The sequence below is a fragment of the Erpetoichthys calabaricus genome, chromosome 8, assembly GCF_900747795.2.
Source record: "Erpetoichthys calabaricus chromosome 8, fErpCal1.3, whole genome shotgun sequence".
In the NCBI taxonomy this organism is placed as follows: domain Eukaryota; kingdom Metazoa; phylum Chordata; class Cladistia; order Polypteriformes; family Polypteridae; genus Erpetoichthys; species Erpetoichthys calabaricus.
The window spans coordinates 16478239-16501183 of NC_041401.2; the positions used below are offsets into that span (position 1 = coordinate 16478239).

The following is a 22945-nucleotide window of genomic DNA, read 5'->3' on the forward strand; positions in this document are numbered from 1 at the left end:
GAGACGCCAGATGGTGGACCAGAATCTCTTCCAAGCTGTTCCGGAAGTTGTTCTCCATGGCCTCCCCAATCTTCTCCCACGCCCGAGTTTTTGCCTCAGCAACCACCGAAGCCACATTTCGCTTGGCCTGCTGGTACCTGTTAGCCACCTCTGGAGTCCCACAGGACAAAAGGATCCTGTAGGACTCCTTCTTCAGCTTGACAGCATCCCTCACCGCCGGTGTCCACCAACGGGTTCGGGGATTGCCGCCACGACAGGCACCGACCACCTTACGGCCACAGCTCCGGTCAGCCGTCTCAACAATAGAGGCATGGAACATGGCCCATTCGGACTCAAAGTCCCCCACCTCCCTCAGGACGTGGTCGAAGTTCTGTCGGAGGTGGGAGTTGAATCTACTTCTGACAGGGGACTCTGCCAGACATTCCCAGCAGACCCTCACAACACGTTTGGGCCTACCAGGCCTGACCAGCATCCTCCCCACCATCGAAGCCAACTCACCACCAGGTGGTGATCAGTTGACAACTCTGCCCCTCTCTTCACCCGAGTGTGCAAGACATGTGGCCGCTAGTCCGACGACACGACCACAAAGTCGATCATCGAACTGAGGCCTAGGGTGTCCTGGTGCCAAGTGCACATATGAACACCCCTATGCTTGAACATGGTGTTCGTTATGGACAATCCGTGACGGGCACAGAAGTCCAATAACAAAACACCGCTCGGGTTCAGATCGGGGGGGCCATTCCTCCCAATCACGCCCTTCCAGGTCTCACTGTCATTGCCCACGTGAGCATTGAAGTCTCCCAGCAGAACGAGGGAGTCCCCAGAAGGTATGCCCTCTAGCACCCCCTCCAGGGACTCCAAAAAGGGTGGGTACTCCGAACTGCTGTTCGGTGCATACGCACAAACAACAGTTAGGACCCGTCCCCCCACCCGAAGGCGAAGGGAGGCTACCCTCTCATCTACCGGGGTGAACCCCAATGAACAAGCTCCAAGTTGGGGGGCAATAAGTATGCCCACGCCTGCTCGCCGCCTCTCACCGGGGGCCACTCCACAATGGTAGAGAGTCCAGCCCCTCTCAAGGAGACTGGTTCCAGAGTCCACAGTGTGCGTCGAGGTGAGCCCGACTATATCCAGCTGGAACCTCTCAACCTCACGCACTAGCTCAGGCTCCTTCCAGTTCAGAGAGGTGACATTCCACGTCCCAAGAGCCAGCTTCTGTAGCCGAGGATCGGACCGTCAAGGTCCCCGCCTTCGGTCACCACCCGACTCACACTGCACCCAACCTCCTTGGCCCTTCCTACAGGTAGTGAGCCCATGGAAAGGGGGACCCACGTTGCCTCTTCAGGCTGTGCCCGGCCAAGCCCTATGGGTGCAGGCCCGGCCACCAGGCGTTCGCCATCGAGCCTGATCTCCAGGCCTGGCTCCAGAGGGTGACCTGCGTCCAGGCAAGGGAAAATGTTTTGCATTTCCATTTCGTCAATTATGTTAAATTTCTTTAGTTCTTCATCTAGATGTTTGGTCAGAAGGTTGATGTTGAGCTGCCTCATCTGTGCATCTACTGGTGTTGTTAGGCAGATTTGTTGATTTGAGTGTTCTCAGTACTGAAATCCACATCTCCTGTGACTCTTCATGATCCACTCTCTTAACGGCAGTCCTTTTGACGAAGTGTGTGATGCGACGTTTCCTTCAAATACATATTTTGCAGTTCATATTTTCACAAGCATAGCCGCCAATTAGAACATTAGAACACTCTAGATGAGAACAGGCCAATTCAGTCCTATCCACTTATTTCTTCAAAAAAAACATCAAGTCGAGTTTTGAAAGTCCCTAAAGTCCTGCTGTTTACCATACTACTTGGTCTCTAATTCCAAGTGTCTATCTTTCTTTGTGTAAAGAAAAACTTCCTAATGTTTGTGTGAAATTTCCCCTTCACAAGTTCCCAGCTGTGTCCCCATGTTCTTGATGAACTCATTTTAAAATCACCGTCTCGATCCACTGGACTAATTCCCTTCATAATTTTAAACACTTCAGTCAGGTCTCCTCTTCATCTTCTTTTGCTTAAACTGTAAAGGCTCAGCTCTTTGAATCTTTCCTCATAACTCATCCCCTGTAGCCCTCAATAAGCCTAGTCGCTCTTCTCTGGACTTTTTCTTGTGCTGCTATGTCCTTTTTGTAGCCTGGAGACCAGAGTCAATAATGTAACCTTAAAATTTGACAAAGGATGATGGTTGCTATTGTCTTAAAATTCTGTATATAGAGGGTAGGAGGGTCACAATAGGGTGATGAATGTGAGTTATGACTAACATTTTATTCTTCTTTCTTAGAACCTTCCCCTTCTTAAACTGTAAAGGTTCAGCTCTTTTAATCTTTCCTCATAACTCATCCCCTGTAGCCCTGAATCAGCCTAGTCGCTCATCTCTGGACCTGAGTCTGCCATTCAGGTTGTGATTTTAGTATTCATCCTTCGAGAAATGGGGACCAAATGACAAAAGATGAAAGGCTATTAATAATAATAATAATAATATTATTACTATCTGTGCTACCCATCTAAGATGGGCTAAAGTCTGAATAATCAATATAGACCTCAGCGTTAACATTTGCAGTACACCGTCCATTGCATTGTATGTTGTAATACATCCACCCTAATTAAAGGGTAAGTGTCTGTTTGTCCATCCAGTTGCTATGTCTCTGTCATTCCAACAGATGGTGCATCTCAGGCCATTGTGGTAATAAAATGCATTGCATTTGTCACTCCAGCAGCTGGCACATCACAAACACTATCACTGCTTTTACGAATCCCATACCAATTGGCATGGAATGGAGACATATGCATTGCATTCGTCATTCCAACAGTTGGTGCATCACAAACATTACTATGCATTAGAACATTATGGACGAGAACAGGCCATTCAGCCCAACAACTTTCGCCAGTCCTATCCACATAATTCTTCTAAAATAACATCAAGTTGAGTTTTGAAAGTCCCTAAAGTCCTAGTGTCTACCACACTACTTGGTCACTTATTCCAAGAGTCTGCGGTTCTCTTTGTGAAGAAAATCGTCCTAATGTTTGTGTGAAATTTCCCCTTCACAAGTTTCCAACTGTGTCCCTGTGTTTTCGATGACCTCATTTTAAAGTCACCATCTCGATCCACTGGACTAATTCCCTTCCTAATTTTAAACACTTCAGTCAGGTCTTCTCTTAATCTTCTTTTCCTTAAACTGTAAAGGCTCAGCTCTTTGAATCTTTCCTCCTAATTCATCCCTTGTAGCCCTGAATCAGCCTAGTTGCTCATCTCTGGACCTTCTCTAGTGCTGCTGTGTCCTCTTTGTAGCCTGGAGATCACAACTGCACCCGGGACTCCAGATGTGGCCTCACCAGTATGTTATAAAGCTTGAGCAGAACCTCCTGTGACTTGTGCTCCACACATCAAGGCGCTATATAACCTGACATTCTGTGTGCCTTCTTAATGGCTTCTGAACACTGGCTGGAAGTCGTTAACTTAGAGTCCACTACGACTCCTAAATCCTTCTCCTAAGGTGTACTCTCGATTTTCCGACCGCCCACTAGTGTGGTGCTGTCACCCATTGCATGGTTGCTCTCGGGTCCTAATCTGGTATCCTGAGTTGGTTTGTCATGTGGTGGGTGCGGCCCATGCGCTGTATCAGCATGTGCTCTTAACCTCTCCTCTCCTCTCCTCATTGTGTATGCAGACCTCACATTTTTACTTCCTATGTGTAATTCGTTACATTTACTGACATTAAATTTCATCTGCCACAAATCTGCCCAAGCCTGTATGGTATCCAAGTCCTTCTGTGATGATATAACGGATTCCAAATCATCTGCTAGTCCACCTATCTTGGTATCATCTGCAACTTTAACCAGCTTGTTATTTATATTCCTATCTAAATCATTTATATTTATTAAAAATAACAGCGGCCCCAGCACTGCACCCTGCTGGTCACCACTGTTAACATCTCCCAGTTCTGATGAGGTTCCTCACACCATCACCCTCTTCTTCCTGTGTCTGAGCCAGTTCTGCCCCCATCTACACACCACACCCTATACTGCCACTTCTTTTAGTTTGATGCCCACCCTCTCATGTGGCACCTCATCAAATGCTTTGTGAAAGTCCAGATAAATAACATCATGTGCCTCACTCTGGTTGTATCCATTTGTTTGCATCCTCATAGAAATCCAGCATGTTAGTAAAACACGACCTCCCTCTTCTGACCCCATGCTGACTGTTCAGTAAAACTCCTGTCTTTGCCAGGTGTTGCTCAACCTTATCCTTAATAATTCCTTCCATTAATTTTCCTGTGATGCACGTCAAGCTTACTGGCCTGTGGTTACTTGGATCTGCCCGGTCACCCTTTTTATATAATGGGATGATATTTGCCATTTTCCAGTCCTTCGAAATCTCCCCAGTGCACAGTGACTTCCTCAAAATATGTGTCAAGGGTTTATATCTGTACTCACTAGCCTCCTTTAAGAACTCGAGGGTAAATATTATCCTGGTTCTTTAATTCCTTCTAGCTTGCATCGATTTCTATGCTGTCGTAACACTGAACAACAGACAGTACACACAGAACCTGTGACAGCGTATTGTTTCTGTTTGCCATTCGTCCTGTGGCTCTTTGTTATCCACTCTCTTAACGCCAGTCCTTTTCACGGAGTGTGTGACACGCCGTTTACTTCAAATGCACGTTTTGCAGCTCATATTTTCAAGAATGTAGCTGGCTTTTGTTTCAAGCTTACATTAACTCCTACGCTGTCGTCGTAATGCTGAACAGCAGAGAACACACATGGCCCCCGTGATAACGTATCACGTTTGCGTTTACCATTCTTCCATTGATGCCGTTGAATGCAAATGTATAATCTGATCCTACAGAAAGGGTTTTCCTTTGCAACAGGTTCTGTTTATTTTTATAACGTGTAATGCGCCCTCTGCACATGCGACACACATTCATACTGTCTAATAGGGTTTGTTTAAGAGACTTTTCAACTGTAGGCGGTTCATCGCCATCACAAGCTTGCTGTCCATTGCACCAGAAAGCACCTCCGATCCTTGTATTTCAAAATCTCCACCCCTATTTTGAGCTCCGCCTTCATGAGGTGTTGGATTGGTTTAGAAGTGTGACACTCAGGGAGCCGTCTAAGGGCTCATTTATACTTCACACTCAGAACGCGTATGCGCACGCATCATGGCTGCCGTGCATTCCCAGTGTTCATTTGACGCGTCCTCTGAGCAGGTCCTCAGAAATTAACACAACATGAGGGCGAGTTGTAGTACCAGCAAAAAGTCAGGGGGTGCAATGTGATAAAAGTCGGAATGTGACGTCAGAGTCTCTGTTTACTATCTACATGTGACAGAAAGCCGCTTTGAGGATCCTACGAGATCGGTGTGCGCGCTTCGATGTTTGATGAATGGTTCGATGTGGTGAAGCAAAATGCTGACATACAGATGTATTTGTGGTGCTTTTATATTCCAGTGTCGCATATTCCCGATCGTAATGACACGATACGTTTTAAAAGTCTCACAAACCACCTTTTGTGCCGTCTTCTTTTTTTGCACCTTCGCAACATCATCAGAATGTACAGCGCTGTATTTGAGCCACAGAGAAAAAAAAATTAAGGACATGGTGAAAATGTGTGGCTTTAATCTGGAAATGTCAACTTTAACCTCATAGTTTATCATTAACCCTTTAACCGCCAACTCCCTAAATATTCCCCATGCCAGGAGAAATCTGAACAATTTTCGTTTTTTTACTTTACATTTATTCAAGCAGTATTTACCTGCTGAAATACCTGCTGAAATGTTTCAAATAAATGGTCAATCAAAGGACGTAGCTTGAACAAGCAGTCACGGTTTGGATCTTTCTTATCTGGCTCAGATAACGGGCAGCAGTCCCGTTGAGATGCTGGGGATACACCCACTCATCGCCTTCATCCGATGCGTCGTCATTCACAGTATCATGCAGCGCACCTTGCTGATCATCATTGTCGCTAAAATCTTCTTCAGAACTGCTACAATCATGATCAGAATTATTGTCCAAAATCGCCTGCAAAACCTCACTTGAAGTCAGTTTACGTTTCGCCATATTCACAGCTTTCACTTTCGAATCACATCACGTGATCGGCCAATACAACCGCAGAGTTGTCGAAATACAACGTAGTAATAATACCCACGCCAAACTGTCAGTTATACTACGCGCCAGGCATTCACATAACCACAGGCAAATGTGCCGGATAATTCCGGCAGTAAGGCGTCAGCAATAACGCTACGATGCCGGATATATCCGGCAGAGGGCGGTTAAGGGGTTAAAGCAGACCGTCATAAACCTCATCCCAGTTGTTAATCGCTACGAGCTTCTGGGGCTTTCAACTGTCCCGACAGCAGCGGCAAACAGCAATAGATCACCACACAGAACACATTAAATGTATGATATTCCAACTCTCTGCACATTTAGAATCCTTAGATTGATACTTGATATCACTTTCATGATGAAATGCATTAAAGTATGTATGTTACATTTTACAGATAAATTGTTAATTTCGTTTAAATAATGAATACTGTTAATAATTACACTCATGGGCGTGACACGGTGGCAGTGCGTTAGCGCTGCTGTCTCACAAGAAGTCATGTCGCTGGTGTTCCCTGCCTGGAGTTCTCATGTTTTCCTGCTGGGTTTCCACAGTGTGCTCCGGTTTCCTTCCAAAGAACTGCAGATTTGGTGACACTGAAATGACACCAGTGTGTGTGAGTGCTTGTATTCACCTTGCGATAAGCTGATACCTCGTCCAGGGATTGTTTCTGCCTCGTGCCCAGTGCTAGCAGGAATTGGCACGTCCCTGGATTGATGGATGTAATCATTAAACATCCTTTATAGAGATATTGTGGTAAGGTGTCATCGGAATTTAACGGGTGTTCCACGCAATTCACAACACAGTGAAGCCGAACCTGTGGTTACCGTGATGATACCTCGCACTGCCACCTGATGGATTCTTCCAGATTTACGTAAAGTACGCGCACAACAACAACATTTATTTCTATAGCACATTTTCATACAAATAATGCAGCTCAAAGTGCTTTACATGATGAAGAAAGAGAAAAAAGACAAAATAAATAAAAATTAAAATAAGGGAACACTAATTAACATTGAATAAAAGTAAGGTCCGATGGCCAGGGAGGACAGAAAAAACAAAAAAACTCCAGACGGCCGGAGGAAAAAAATAAAATCTGCAGGGGTTCCAGGCCACGAGACCACCCAGCCCCCTGTAGGCATTCTACCTAACATAAATGATCTTATAATCAGTCCTCATTGTATTCAGGGCTCTCATGGAAGAGTATAAACAGAACAAGGCTGGCGTAGCTGGAGCATGTGTCACGTCACGTGAAGTATAAACCCGGCCTAATTGTTCCCACCCTCTTTTAAGCTCATTTCACTCCCGACGTATGTATTAATCTTGTGGCTTCAGTGAGACTATACAGTGAAGTAACATATAAATAAATATCACTTTTACGTGGACTAGTCTTTTAAAAGTTCCTTTCGGCCATAAAACTGGGGATCTTGGAATCAGGAGGGTAGACATTGGCAAGGGCTCCTCTGGCAGGGGGAACTGTGGCCAGGGTGAAGGCTTTTATACTTGAAGGTAATTGAACTGGCAGCCCAGCGCATGGTATTTAGGGGTCAGCAGGTGTATCCCTCGTCCCATGAGGTCTTTGTTTGTCCTTTTATTTTCTCCTTGTGTTAAATAAAAAAAAATATTTTTTTGATTTGTAGTTTGGCCTCCTTGCCAAAGCCTTTTATTTGGGTTTAAGAATGGGTCAGGAGCACCCCCTAGGGTTCACAAGTTTTAAAAATCACAGCGCTCCTTCTTCATATTTTATTTTCCCCTCAGATGCAGATAATGTTTGTACTGTATTTATATATCAGAACCATAGACTAAGGATCCTGCTTATATTTTTATTTCTTTCTGCACTTCTTTACTGAAATTATGCCTTTTGTATTTTTGCACCACCATACTAATTACTCCTTATATATTGGCATCCACTTATTAAAGACTCTTTATTTCTTGTTATATTTTACACATCACAGTTCTTTGGTAATAAAAATCTTTTTATTTTTCATATTTCATTATTACTAAATCCATTTATACTTCATCTGCGGTGGGCTGGCACCCTGCCCAGGGGTTTGTTTCCTGCCTTGCACACTGTGTGGGCTGGGATTGGCTCCAGCAGACCCCCGTGACCCTGTGTTAGGATATAGCGGGTTGGAAGATGACTGATTGACTGATTTATACTTCGTTATATTCAACTGTTTTATTTATTTAACTTTGTGTTTATGATTATAATTGCATACTGCACAGTCAAATATTTCCAATAAGCTGTGGCACCCGGACGGGGTTCATGCCCGGCCGGGACGCCCAGGAGGACAGGAGGAGAGCTCATTCCTCCTCCAGAACGCGAGGGGGCATCCACCCTGATGCCTTGGGGACCCTGGACCCCAGCACTTCCGCCACACCCGGAGGTGCTGGGGGGAAGAGAAGAAGTTCCGGGTACACAGCCGACACTTCCGCCACACTGGGGAGTGCCGGTGGAAGATTGCCGGGGAGCACCTGGAGCACATCCGGGTGTGGATAAAAGGGGCCGCCTCCTTCCAGTCATGGACAAGAGTCGGGAGGAAGAAAGATGATGTCGGGAGGACGGCAAGGAGGCAGCCTGAAGAGAGAGAAGGCATTGTGGTGTGGCCAGGACTTTGGGGTTTGTGAGCACAATATGGACTTTGTAAATACAGTAAATAAACGTGTGCTGGGTGACATGAGCGTGTCTGCCTGTCTGTGTCCGAGCCAGTCTCCACAAAGCTGATATACCATGAACTCGATGGAACCGCAGCCCTACAATAATTTTACTCTCTCTAGATCAGTGGTTCTCAAACTGTGGGGCGGGACCCCCTATGGGGGTGCTAAAATGTGAAAAAAAGAAAACGAGAATCGAAAATATAAAAAATACATCTATTGAAACCAAAATAAATTAACTTAAACTACATTCTGATATTAGAAAAATATATCCATCCATCCATTTTCCAACCCATCCATCCATCCATCCATTTTCCAACCCGCTGAATCCGAACACAGGGTCACGGGGGTCTGCTGGAGCCAATCCCAGCCAACACAGGGCACAAGGCAGGAACCAATCCTGAGCAGGGTGCCAACCCACCACAGAGAAAAATAAATATACAGTTAGATAAATCTCTATAAAAGTTAAGTAGGTATAATAAAATACGCATCTATGATATATCATTAATTAAAAAAGAACAAATTGGTATTAGTGGGCTCCTTTCAAAAAAACGTTAGGGGGGCGTGATTAAAACTGTTATGAAAACTTGGGTCGCAAATACTTAGAAGGTTGAGAAACGCTGCTCTAGATGACATGTCCCATCCACATCACCCAGGAGCCCACCGCTACACTGTTAGAATTTCAGGTGATAAGATTGTGCGTAAAATATCATTGAGTAGGGGAATGTCACAGCCCAGAGATGCAAAAAGTTGGGATGCCAGCCGGCCATCCCGTTTGATCATGCAAAAAAACAGCACGTGATGGTGCAATCTCGTCTACAAAGTCCAAGTGAAAAGAAAATACCCTGAATTGGTAAAGGATAGCCATTCTTCAGCGGGTTTCCTCAGTCAGGAAGGAGCTCCGTCAGTCCAATAATAGACGCCTTCTTCTAGCACTCTGACTGGAAGGGGCGGAGTCAGTTGCCTTCATGGGGCGTCACCTCAGAGGTTTGACGGGAAAGGGAGACGAAGCAGTTAGTGACAGTGCCCTCTCCGTAAACTGTAAAGGCTCAGCTCTTTTAATCTTTCCTGGTAACTCATCCCCTGTAGCCATGTCATCTGCCTAGTCGCTCTACTCTGGAACTTTTCTTGTGTTGTTATGTCCTTTTTGTAGCCTGGAGACCAAAACTGCACACAGGACTCCAGATGAGGCCTCACCAGTGTGTTATAAAGCTTGAGCAGAACCTCCATAACCGCTATAAGCGAGTCTCAGAGTCGCTGACATTTTTAAATCCAGCCCATTCATGTTCCATTGTTGAATACCCACAATTATATTCCATTGCATTTAAATATTTTTAATGTTTTTGGCACGTATACAATTTAAGTCTTACATTTGTTTTACATTTTGAATGGAAAATAATAAAGTCGGGTGGCACAGTGGGTAGTGCTGCTGCCTCGCAGTTAGGAGACCCAGGTTCACTTCCCGGGTCCTCCCTGTGTGGAGTTTGCATGATCTCTCCGTGTCTGTGTTGGTTTCCTCCCACAGTCCAAAGACATGCAGGTTAGGTGCATTGCCGATTCTAAATTGTCCCTAGTGTGTGTGTGCCCTGCGGTGGGCTGGCACCCTGCCCGGGGTTTGTCTCCTGCCTTGCGCCCTGTGTTGGCTGGGATTGGCTGCAGCAGACCCCTGTGACCCTGTAGTTAGGATATAGCGGGTTGGATAATGGATGAATGGATAATAAAGTCATCATATTTCGATTTTTGTTATTTACGCTTTGTCTCACGGTTGTGGTGTCATGTAATGCAACACATAAATATGGCAATGATCTTGTTTTGTGGATACGAAACTCCTCTTGTTATTATTAGTAGTTAGTTTCAATACAAGTAGGCCCAAGTATCTGGATTTGAATTCTTCGCTTCTTCACCTTCAATCTTTTTCTTGCACCTTTGGTGAAAAACTTGAAATTTTTTCCCATTTATCCTGCAGCGGCATTTTGTTTTGCGATGAGCGCGGCCTTCTTTGGAACAATCACATCACCCGTTGCCTCTGTAATGTTGCCCAGAAACACCCAGGAGTGCACAACACGCAAAGACATTGGAGCAACCGTGTAAATATTGGTGCATTTATATCCAGGGAATCTAAGATTTAGATTAAAAACAGTGATGCCGTGCGATTCCTGTGATTCAAATTTCTCCTGGTTAACAAACTTTCTTTTGATATTAAGGTTAAGATTTTTAATTAGCATTTTGAACTTGAGGACAGATAGGTTAGACTACTGGTTTTGAATTCGGCCTTGACTCTTTCTGAGTCATTCTGAGTCGGTACAGTGGGTTCTAAAGATGCCAAAATCATTTAAGTCCCAAGATGGAAATCTCCACAATAAATGATGGTTTATCTCTTTATCGACTTCCAGATAATAATGTACCTTAACATTTGACAAAGGATGATGGTTGCTGTTGTCTTAAAATTCTGTATATAGAGGGTCAGACTAGGGTGATGAATGTGAGTTATGACTAACATTTTATTCTTCTTTCTTACAACCTTCCCCTTCTTAAACTCTAAAGGCTCAGCTCTTTAAATCTTTCCTCATAACTCATCCCCTGTAGCCCAGAATCAGCCTAGTCGCTCTTCTCTGGACCTTCTCTAGTGCTGTTATGTCCTTTTAGTAGCCTGGAGACCACAACTGCACCCAGGACTCCAGATGAGGCCTCACCAGTGTGTTATAAAGCCTGAGCAGAACCTCCTGTGACTTGTACTCCACACATCAAGGCGCTATATAACCTGACATTCTGTTAGCCTTCTTAATGGCTTCTGAACACTGTTGATAGCTTAGAGTCCAATACGACTCCTAAATCCTTCTCATGATGTGTACTCTCAATTTTCAGACCTCCCATTCTGTATCAACCCTCACATTTTTACTTCCTGTATGTAATTCGTTACATTTACTGACATTAAATTTCATCTGCCACATATTGGCCCAAGCCTGTATGCTATCCAAGGCCTTCCAAATTATCTGCTATTCCACCTATCTTGGTATCATCTGAAAACTTAACCAGCTTATTACTTATATTACTATCTAAATCAGATGTGGGCTTCTGACAAGTATCGGTGCGTACCAGGTGTAAAGGAATCACAATAAGTCAGTGTGGTCCCAAGGGAAGCCCCGCTTAATGTCCTGGGTGTCTGTAGGATTGAAGAAAAAGGTAAGAAATGGCAACAAACGTCATCAGTAACATTTCCAGGCTACCCAGTAGGTGCTTCTGCAGGGAGTTCTGCCCTTCTCTAAAGCTGGTCCACGAGTGAACCCTGACCCTCACATGGAATCTCATTTAGGTGGCAGGAAGGGGCAGGGCTTCCAATGTTACAACATATCAATGACATCAGATATCTTCTGTCACCGCCTCCTCTACTCTAGGATTGAAAACAACAGATATGCAGTTAGTGACTGTGTCACCCCCACAATCCCCCCCCCCCCATATGATTCCCTTCAGCAGAACCTGTAACACATTCCCGATGCCTCTATGTGACCCAGGATAGCACAGGCTTGTGGGGTGAATGATGAATGACTCCTTATTTCTATTATTATTATTTTTTCTTGATATTTGTAGGTGTTACATCACTTTGACGCAGTCACTGCACCTTACAATGAGTGGTGCACCATCTGGTCCGGCAGGAACTGGGAAGACCGAAACAACTAAAGATCTTGGCCGCTCCCTTGGCATTATGGTCTATGTCTTTAACTGCTCAGAACAAATGGATTATAAGGTACAGTAGTCCTGCATCATGAATTGGGACAGAACTGTAACACGTTTAACCTTCTTTCACAGGGTTCAAGAACATCAGAGAATAGAAACGAGCCTACTTAACTCTAAACAGTGACAGTAGCACATTAAGGTGGGGAAGAAGCTGAAAGTGGTGCAGGTATGTAGAGGCCTAACAGTTGCACTGGATCAGGGGTCCCCAACTCCAGTCCTGGAGGACCACAGTGATTGCAGGTTTTCATTCTAACCCTTTATACTTTCTCGTATACATACTACAGAGAAAGTATAGGAATCGTGAAAAAATTCGACCTCGAGATTTTGATGAATCTTGACGTTTTAAGACCTTCCTGAATCCAAAAATACCAATTTTACTTTCTCATATGCAAAGTATAGGGAAAGTATTGTAATCGTCCAAAGATTGGATGTCGAGATTTATTTAGACCTCCCTGACTTTCTCATAGTTTGCATGTTCTCCCCGTGTCTGCATGGGTTTCCTCCGGGTGCTCCGGTTTCCTCCCACAGTCCAAAGACATGCAGGTTAGGTGGATTGGCGATTCTAAATTGGCCCTAGTGTGTGCTTGGTGTGTGGGTGTGTTTGTGTGTGTCCTGCGGTGGGTTGGCACCATGCCCAGGGTTTGTTCCTGCCTTGCGCCCTGTGTTGGCTGGGATTGGCTCCAGCAGACCCCCGTGACCCTGTGTTTGGATTCAGCGGGTTAGAAAATGGATGGATGGATGACTTTCTCGTATATGAAGTATAGGGAAAGTATCGGAATCCTCCAAAAATTCCATTTCGACATTTTGATGAATCTCGACATTTTAGACCTCCCTGAGGAGATTTTTGGAATTATGTCTGTGTGTGTATGTCGGGGTGTGTGTATGTGTGTGTGTGTGTGCGTGGGTGTGCATGTGTATGTAAACACGATAACTTGAGTATGCTTTTGGTCAACCAAGTTTTGCATACAAGTATTAGGTACAAAACGTAGATTTCTATCAACTTTTGGGCTATTTCCGCTAACCAGAAGTGGAACTTTGTCTTTTTTTGAAATTCTGTCTGTGTGTAAACACGATAACTCAAACTCTTTGACCTCGGTCAATGATATTTTGTACACGTACTTTATATCAAAAATAAGGAATCCTAAAGGTGTGCTGCTGGTAGAAGGTTATTGAGCACCTGGATTCCTTCTGGGTGCCTGTAAAAGGAGCCCATCACCACCACTTAATGGCCTGAGTTGGGAGGAAGTGGATGAAGCTTGTGAGGAGGAGTGGAGGAGGAAGGACTGGAAAAGAGAAGGGACTGTGCTTTACTCTGCTTTGTGTAAAGAAACCGTGTGCTGTGGCAACTTGTGTGTCAGCCTGTCTGTGTCAGGGTTAGGATGGCTGTACGCGCCCTGGGCTTCACAATATATATATTGTAATGGATGGCCCAACCCTTGCCTGGCTGGGTTGCCCCTGTAGCAGAAGGACCGGAGGAGAGACTGCGTTCAGGGCATTACCTTCCTCGGGACACTAGAGGGCAGCCACCTTGGCTTGCTGTACAGCCACAGGTTCAGAGCTTGGAAGCCACCACCAGAGGCACTACCGGGTGCCTTATAAAAGGAGTCAGCAGTCACTACTCCAGGAGCCAGAGTTGGGTGGAGGTGGACGAAGCTTGCTGGGAGAGGAGTGGGAGGCAATAGAGGATGGTGAGAAGAAGGAAGGAAAGGACTGTATATTTGTGTTGTCGTTGTCCTACTTGTGTACTGTGCTGTGCTGTGTAGTGGGGAGCAAAGGGAAAGGGCTTCCCCACGGAAATAAATGTGTGTGCTGGACTTCAACTTGTGTCTGCCTGTCTGTGTCGGGTAGGGTGGCTGGTATGCCCCCTTGGTGGTCCGATAGATAGATAGATAGATAGATAGATAGACAGATAGATAGATAGATAGATAGATAGATAGATAGATAGATAGATAGATAGATAGATAGATAGATAGATAGATAGATAGATAGATAGATAGATAGATAGATAGATAGATAGATAGATAGATAGATAGATAGATAGATAGATAGATAGATACTTTATTACTCCCCAAGGGGAAATTCACATACTCCAGCAGCAGCATACTAATAAAAACACAGTGCAAGTTAAAAAGTGCAAGGTGGAGAGTGCAAGGCAGGTATAACAGACAATAACTTTGTATAATGTTATCGTTTACCCCCCCGGATGGAACTGAAGAGTCGCATAGTGTGGTGGAGGAACGATCTCCTCAGTCTGTCAGTGGAGCAGGACGGTGACAGCAGTCTGTCCCTGAAGCTGCTCCTCTGTCTGGAGATGATCCTGTTCAGTGAATGCAGTGGATTCTCCATGATTGACAGTAGTTTGCTCAGCGCCCGTCACTCTGCCACAGATGTCAAACTGTCCAGCTCCGTGCCTACAATAGAGCCTGCCTTCCTCACCAGTTTATCCAGGCGTGAGGCGTCCCTCTTCATTATGCTGCCTCCCCAGCACACCACCATGTAGAAAAGGGCGCTCGCCGCAACCGTCTGTGGCATCTTATTGCAGATGTTGAAGAACGCCAGTCTTCTAAGAAAGTATAGTCGGCTCTGTCCTTTCTTACACAGAGCATCAGTATTGGCAGTCCAGTCTAATTTATCATCCAGTTGCACTCCCAGGTATTTATAGGTCTGCACCATCTGTACACAGTCACCTCTGATGATCACGGGGTCCATGAGGGGCCTGGTCCTCCTAAAATCCACCACCAGCTCCTTGGTTTTGCTGGTGTTCAGTTGTAGGTGGTTTGAGTCGCACCATTTAACAAAGTCCTTGATTAGGTTCCTATACTCATCCTCCTGCCCACTCCTGATGCAGCCCACGATAGCAGTGTCGTCAGCGAACTTTTGCACGTGGCAGGACTCCGAGTTGTATTGGAAGTTCTATGTATACAGGCTGACCAGGACCAGAGAAAGTACAGTTGGGCGGCACGGTGGCACAGTGGGTAGCGCTGCTGCCTCGCAGTTAGGAGACCTGGGTTCGATTCCCGGGTCCTCCCTGCGTGGAGTTTGCATGTTCTCCCCGTGTCTGCGTGGGTTTTCTCCGGGCGCTCCGGTTTCCTTCCACAGTCCAAAGACATGCAGGTTAGGTGGACTGGCGATTCTAAATTGGCCCTAGTGTGTGCTTGGTGTGTGGGTGTGTTTGTGTGTGTCCTGCGGTGGGTTGGCACCCTGCCTGCAATTGGTTCCCTGCCTTGTGCCCTGTGTTGGCTGGGATTGGCTCCAGCAGACCCCCGTGACCCTGTGTTAGGATTCAGCGGGTTGGAAAATGGATGGATGGATATCTACTCTATATATATATATAAAATCCTAAGCCTTAAAGTGCAATGATTTTGTCCAACGATTTTATGTGAAGTAAGTCACATTTTTTGTCACACTTTAAATCAGGCTTATTTTAAAACCTACATATATATGTTTAGTATCATTCTTTTCAGAATTTATCAAACTTCAATGTGATGTTGTTAGATTTTCAGATTCTTATTCTGCTTTTAAATTATAAACTAAAAAATATCAAGAACTCACATCCCGCGAGATGAGTTTGTGCCAAGAGATTTAACCATGCCTGAGGCCAGAAGTACAAGACAAAGAGTAGGACAGCTGCTGAACAGGCTTTTTGTATGTTTGAAGCGCCATGCGCGATGCAGATCACGTGGCATGGCAGCAGCAGCAGCTGACTGAGTAAAGAGGAGGTAAAAATTAAAACTGTATTTGTTTCCCACTGTATCACCGTTTAAGAGGGGGTTTCAGTGGAGCGACCGCGTCTCCTTGGGGTGCGTTAAGCCTCCCTTTTCACAGCGTGAGCTGCTGAGGCGCGAAGTGGCTGGCACATAGCGCAGGCCGGGGGGATTGGCGAGCAAAGCGAGCCGGTGGCGAACCTTCTGGTACAATAATAAATTTAATAATAAAATAGTAATAATTTAGGGGGTCACCAAACTGTCTTAAGTGCTTAGGGCCTCCAAAGGTCTTAATCCGGCCCTGACTTCAATGAAGCACTAAGTAAAGGTGCTGAACCCTTGTGTCTTTGTGCTACTATAGTTTTTTAGTTTTAATAAATTAACATAAATTCTGAAGTCCAGTTTTCATGTTGTCATTCTGGGGTATCGAGTGTCGTTTGATGTGCCTAAGAAATAAATGTAAATGATTTTAGCAGAAGGCTGGAACATGACAGTGTGGGGGTCTGAAGGTAAATACGGGTAATAAAATCTTTGAACTGCAAGGATAAACACTAAACAGGATCATCTCCAGACAGAGGAGCAGCTTCAGCGACAGACTGCTGTCACTGTCCTGCTCCACTGACAGACTGAGGAGATCGTTCCTCCCCGACACTATGCGACTCTTTAATTCCACCCGGGGGGTAAACGTTAACATTTAACATTATACAAAGTTATTGTCTGTTTTTCACCTGCATTAATTATCATTCTTTAATTTAATATTATTTATTGTATCAGTATGCTGCTGCTGGAGAATGTGAATTTCCCATTGGGATTAATAAAGTATCTATCTATCTATCTATCTATCTATCTATCTATCTATCTATCTATCTATCTATCTATCTATCTATCTATCTATCTATCTATCTATCTATCTATAGTGCCTTTCACTTCTATCTATCTATCTATCTATCTATCTATCTATCTATCTATCTATCTATCTATCTATCTATCTATCTATCTATCTATCTATCTATCTATCTATCTATTATATAGTGCCTTTCACTTCTATCTATCTATCTATCTATCTATCTATCTATCTATCTATCTATCTATCTATCTATCTATCTATCTATCTATAGTGCCTTTCACTTCTATCTATCTATCTATCTATCTATCTATCTATCTATCTATCTATCTATCTATCTATCTATCTATCTATCTATCTATCTATCTATCTATTATATAGTGCCTTTCACTTCTATCTATCTATCTATCTATCTATCTATCTATCTATCTATCTATCTATCTATCTATCTATAAAACGATAGAGCCAGCGTTGGTGCCGCAGTGCTGTGCCGTCACCTGAGATTTTCAATTTTTTAATTTAAAGCTTTTTTGCGGTTTAATTATTTTTTCTTTTACGTTAGGGCTGCTTCAGTTAAATGGTGTGCTATTAGACTTTATTTATTTGACCACGTGATATGTTTTAAAAATATTAATACCTGATCTAACTCTTATAATTGTACATTACATTCTCTTAGAATATAAGTTTGCCCCTCTTTGGACTTTTCACCATTTTATTTTTTTTTTTTCTTTCAGTTGTAATAAGAAATCTGAAAGGATTTAATCTGTCATTTAATGATGCTAAAGAAAACCCATCATGTCAAATGAAAACAAAACTCTGTGGATCTTTCCAATTTAATTATAACTAAACAACAGACGCTGAATGAAACATTCAACTTTATCACAGCTTTTCCTGATGAGACTCGGCAGATAATAGAATTTTTTTTATTTTATGCTTTATTTTTTCCAAAGTTGCAGAGCAGCCATTGAAACGGATGGCACTAAGGGGTTTACACGGTGCGGGTAATGAAAGACGTCCTGAAAAGGGTAGACGGTGACTCGCTACGTTTTTGCGCTTTTCTGATATTAATGTGATTGCCTTCTGGGCACAATGCAAGCCGAGGCCATTATGGGTTTGCTTTAAAGTTGCTGACTCGTATGAAGTAAAAACTTAAAGTGTTGACTTTTGTTTCCTCCAGTCTATCGGGAACATTTACAAAGGCCTGGCCCAGACGGGCGTGTGGGGCTGTTTCGATGAGTTCAACCGCATCTCCATTGAAGTGCTATCCGTGGTGGCTGTCCAGGTGAAAACCATCCAGGATGCCATTCGAAATAAGAAACAAAGGTGTCAAAAGGAGCTATCCGTCTGTAAAGAGTGTCCACGCAGCACCACCGGATGTCTCCTTAACCAACTTCATTGGCTTCCCCTTTTTCCAGGTTTCATTTCTTAGGAGAAGAAATTGAGATGAAAGCAACGGTGGGTATCTTCATCACACTGAACCCCGGGTACGCAGGAAGGACTGAACTCCCGGAAAATCTGAAGGCCCTCTTCCGGTAGGGGATACCATCGTACGTCCATGCCTGCTTCAGTTTGGCTAAATTCACAAGCCTTTGTCTTTCTCTCTCCCTCTCCCCGCAGGCCCTGTGCCATGGTCATTCCCGATTTTGAGCTCATCTGTGAGATCATGCTTGTAGCCGAAGGCTTCATCGATGCCAGACTGCTTGCTCGGAAGTTTATCAGTCTGTACACCCTCTGCAGAGAGCTGCTGTCCAAACAGGTGAGATGGCGTGTTGGATGCCCCAGTGTGGTAAAATGTTGTGTGGCCACCACTCCTGCCATCTCAAACCCGACCCAGACAGCCGCAAGCCACAAGTTCAACACGCACATTTTTATTTTTCCTTGTGGGAAACGCTTTCCTTCATTTCCCACCTTCACTACACAGCACAAAATACACTTCTCTTCTTTTCTCTTTCCTTCTCCGTCCTTCCCTGCCTGCCTGGCAAGCTTCGTCCTCTTCCTCCCGACTCTGGCTCTCCGAATGGAGTGAGGTGGCTCTTTTATTCTGCTCCTGCTTGTATTCCAGGTGGCTCATTAGTATTACCTGGAATCACTCCCAGGTGTGGTGGAAGTCCATTGTAGGGCTCTGCAGCTCCCCCACGGAACCCAACAGGGCTGAACAAAACTCCAACTCCCAGCATTCCCGTGGTTCCATAGCCGCCTAGGAGATCGCTGCCCCCTAGTGTCTCAGGGAAGGTGGTGCCTTCAGGATGCTCTCTCCTCTGGTCCTTCTGGTTAATGACTGTGGGTGCCCATCACAGTTGGTATCGTTGAAAAAATGTAACCCCACGGGGTCTGGGTGTGCACCGTGACCTTCTTAGATAATGTCTATTTTTTTATATATCTATTTATTTTATTTGAAGTAACATTACATAAAATCAAGTCAATCTTAACAAACCAGAATTCAACCCCCCCCCCCCCCAATAGAAAAACAGGAAAGCCAACAACAAGAGCAAATCTCTAAAAACAGCAAAGAATGTCCTTTTCCCCGATATAAATGCTTAATTTAAAATTTGACTAATTAGATTTTGCCATATTTGAAAAAAGTTTTGAGCAGATCCTCTTAGCGAGAATTAGATTTTTTCCAATCTCAAATCAGTTACCCACTGACTTACGACGGGTGGGCTGGGATTCTTCCAGTTGTGCGAGACAAGTCTATATGCTAGTAGTGTGGTGTCAGCAATTACAATCCGTTTGTCCTTCTCCACTTTTAGCCCATCTGGGGGTCCACCAGACATGGCTGTCAATGGGTTAAGAGTGATTGGGACCCCAAGGCTGTATGATAGGCATTCACAGATTTTTGACCAGAATGATGTTTAATTTGGTGAACTTACAAAACATGTGGTCCAATGAGGCTGGAGCTCGATTGCAATGTTCACAGGTTGAATTTTGCCCTGGATACATTTTGGACAATTTTAAATGAGGTACATGTGATTGACCATCACAGTGTGTACCATCAAAAAAAAAAAAAAACTTAGTGTTTTATAGACTACTACGGGGTCCCCAAATCTGGTCCTGGAGGGCAAGTTTTCATTCTAACCCTTTTCTTAATTAGTGACCTGTTTTTGCTGCTCATTAACTTTTTTGCTGTTGAAGACTCCACCCCCCCTGCCTTAATTGTTTCTTTTTCCTTAATTAGCAGCCAAACAATAGCGAGATACAAAATGAGCCAAAACAACTGGTGTCCATCATACAATATCTGAAAATAAAGAAAGGAATGTTGATCTGCTCAGGTCCCCAAAACATTTTGATGGTGCTCTTAGAAAAGAGAAAATCAATAATTTCTGAAATATCTGCTTATGCACCACGAGATCAGCAACAAGCCATGGAATTAAAGAATGAGTTTAATTAATGATGAGAACTGGCACCTAATTAAGCAACTAGTTGGAGTGAAATTTGTTGGAGTTTGAGGCCCTGACTTAGGTGGCCTTCTGTTGGTTCACTCACTTCACATGTCATTTCTGTTTGGGTGCCATTCAGAGGAACGAGGAAGAAATTCAGGGAAAGAAATCTTACAAAAAACAAGTCAATTAAAATGAAAGGAAAAGGAGTTAGGTAGCAGCAAAAATGGGTCACCAATTAAGAAAAGGGTTAGAATGAAAACCCGGCAGCCACTGCAGAACCTCCAGGACCAGAAATGCAGACCACTGGAGTACTGCCAACATTTCTAGACACACAAAATCGCACTGCATTGTGGGTTGAATGTTACTCAGCTGAGGGCGGCACAGTGGCACAGTGGTAGCACTGCTGCCTCGCAGTAAGGAGACCCGGGTTCACCTCCCGGGTCCTCCCTGCGTGGAGTTTGCATGTTCTCCCCGTGTCTGCGTGGGTTTCCTCCGGGCGCTCCGGTTTCCTCCCACAGTCCAAAGACATGCAGGTTAGGTGGATTGGCGATTCTAAATTGGCACTTGGTGTGTTTGTGTGTGTCCTGCGGTAGACTGGCACCCTGCCCAGGATTGGTTCCCTGCCTTGTGCCCTGTATTGGCTGGGATTGGCTCCAGCAGACCCCCGTGACCCTGTGTTCGGATTCAGCGGGTTGGAAAATGGATGGATGGATGTTACTCAGCTGTACTACTGTAGGAATTACTGAATTTCTGAAGAGTTGCGAAATCTGTTTTTCTCAGTTTTTCTCTGTGTTTATGGTGGGAACATTGGCTGGGCTGCATGTGGATGAATAAGCCAGCTCTAGGACATCTGAATTTACGTGTTTGACAAAAGATCATTATGATCCCTGAAATCTCGCTTGGCTGCCATTGGCGATATCCTCCAAAAGATCCAACGCTACCTTTGCCCGTTAAGTCGTACAACAATGCAGCACAACTTGTCGAATCTTTCTTTACTTCACTCACCAGCCCGCAAACACCACAAACTCCCACCCATGATCAATGACAGAACAGCCCGTTGGTTTATTAAAGGGCAGATGAGGGTGTTTGGACTCAGCAGGCAGCAATTTTTCCCATTGATGCTGCTGAATGAAATTTTTGTTTTCCTCTTCTGTGTTGTCAACTGGCCATAGCTGAACAGTCAATTAATGGACAGTTGGCGCCCGGCTCCTTATATGTTCATCAGTTTCAAGCTACTTTCTGTGCTCATCATGTACCAGAGAACTTGTCACAGCACTCCAAGCCTGCTCTCATTGAAGAGGGCTACACAAAAATCAACTGAATTGAATCGGATTGGAAGTACCCCTTATGTGAAGGACCCAGGGGTCATAGAAGATGCATTATGATCTACATCAGTGGACAGAAGCCATTAAGAAGGCCAACGAGATGTATGATTGCGTATCATGCTGTATTATGTAAAAGTCAAGCTACATAACACACTAGTGAGGCCTCACCTGGAGGAATGTGTTTGGTTTTGGTCTCCGTATTACAAAAAAGACAAAGCAGCACTAGAGTAAGTCCAGAGATGAGCGACTGGGCTGATTAGGAATGAAAGGTATGAGCTACAAGGAGAGACTGGTGGAGCTCAACATTTTTAGTTGAAGCAAGCAGAGATTACGCTCAAAGCGGAGCAGGTCCTCAGAAATTAACACGATGCGTGTGCGAGTTGCAGTAGCAGCAAAAAGTCTGGGAGCGCAGTGTGATAAAAAACAGAATGTGACGTCAGAGTCTCTGTTTATTATCAACATGTGACGGAAAGCCGCTTTGAGGATCCATGTTTTCCTGGTGGGTTTCCACAGTGGGCTCCGGTTTCCTTCCAAAGATATGCAGGTTTTGGGATTTGGTGATGCTAAAACGATGGCAGTGTATGTGTGTGCTTATGTTCACCTTGCAATGAGCTGATGCCCCATCCAGGGATTGTTTTTGCCTTGCGCCCGATGCTTGCTGGAATGGGTGCATCCCTGGGTTGGTTGATGTAATTATTAAACCTCCATCCTTTTCAGAGATATTGTGGCAAGGTGTCCTCAGATTTTAATGGATGTTTCAGGCAATTCACAACACAGCAAAGCCAAATGTTTTTTCACTGTGATGATACCTCACACTGCCACCTGGTGGAATCCAGATTTACACAAAGTACACACACAAGTATAAACAGTACACCGCTTGTGTAGCAGTAGCGTCCTCTGGAGCACGTGTTGCGTCGCATGAAGTATAAACTGGCCTCTGAGGTTCCAAATTTTCAAAGCTAGTCTCCATTGCCAGGTTCTTGTCCATCTAGGTCTTTCCTGCCTATGCTTCCACTAAACTGGCATCATACCCAGTCCTCTACCCTTCATCTTGAAAGTGGTGAGCCTACAAGATTAGGTCCACATTCGCCATTTCTGGTTGAGTCTAGTAGAGTTACAGTTAGGTCCATAAATATTTGGACAGAGACAACTTTTTTCTA

General features: G+C 44.5%; 1 protein-coding gene across 1 annotated transcript in view; it reads left to right on the forward strand.

Annotated features, from left to right (window-relative positions):
* Positions 1-22945, forward strand: part of dnah9l (dynein, axonemal, heavy polypeptide 9 like) — a 514436-nt gene that overhangs the window by 114743 nt on the left and 376748 nt on the right. Inside the window, exons 21-24 of the mRNA XM_051930607.1 lie at positions 12386-12542; positions 18258-18403; positions 18496-18612; positions 18698-18836. Coding sequence (XP_051786567.1) covers positions 12386-12542; positions 18258-18403; positions 18496-18612; positions 18698-18836 — 559 coding nt within the window. The remainder of the gene's footprint in view (positions 1-12385; positions 12543-18257; positions 18404-18495; positions 18613-18697; positions 18837-22945) is intronic.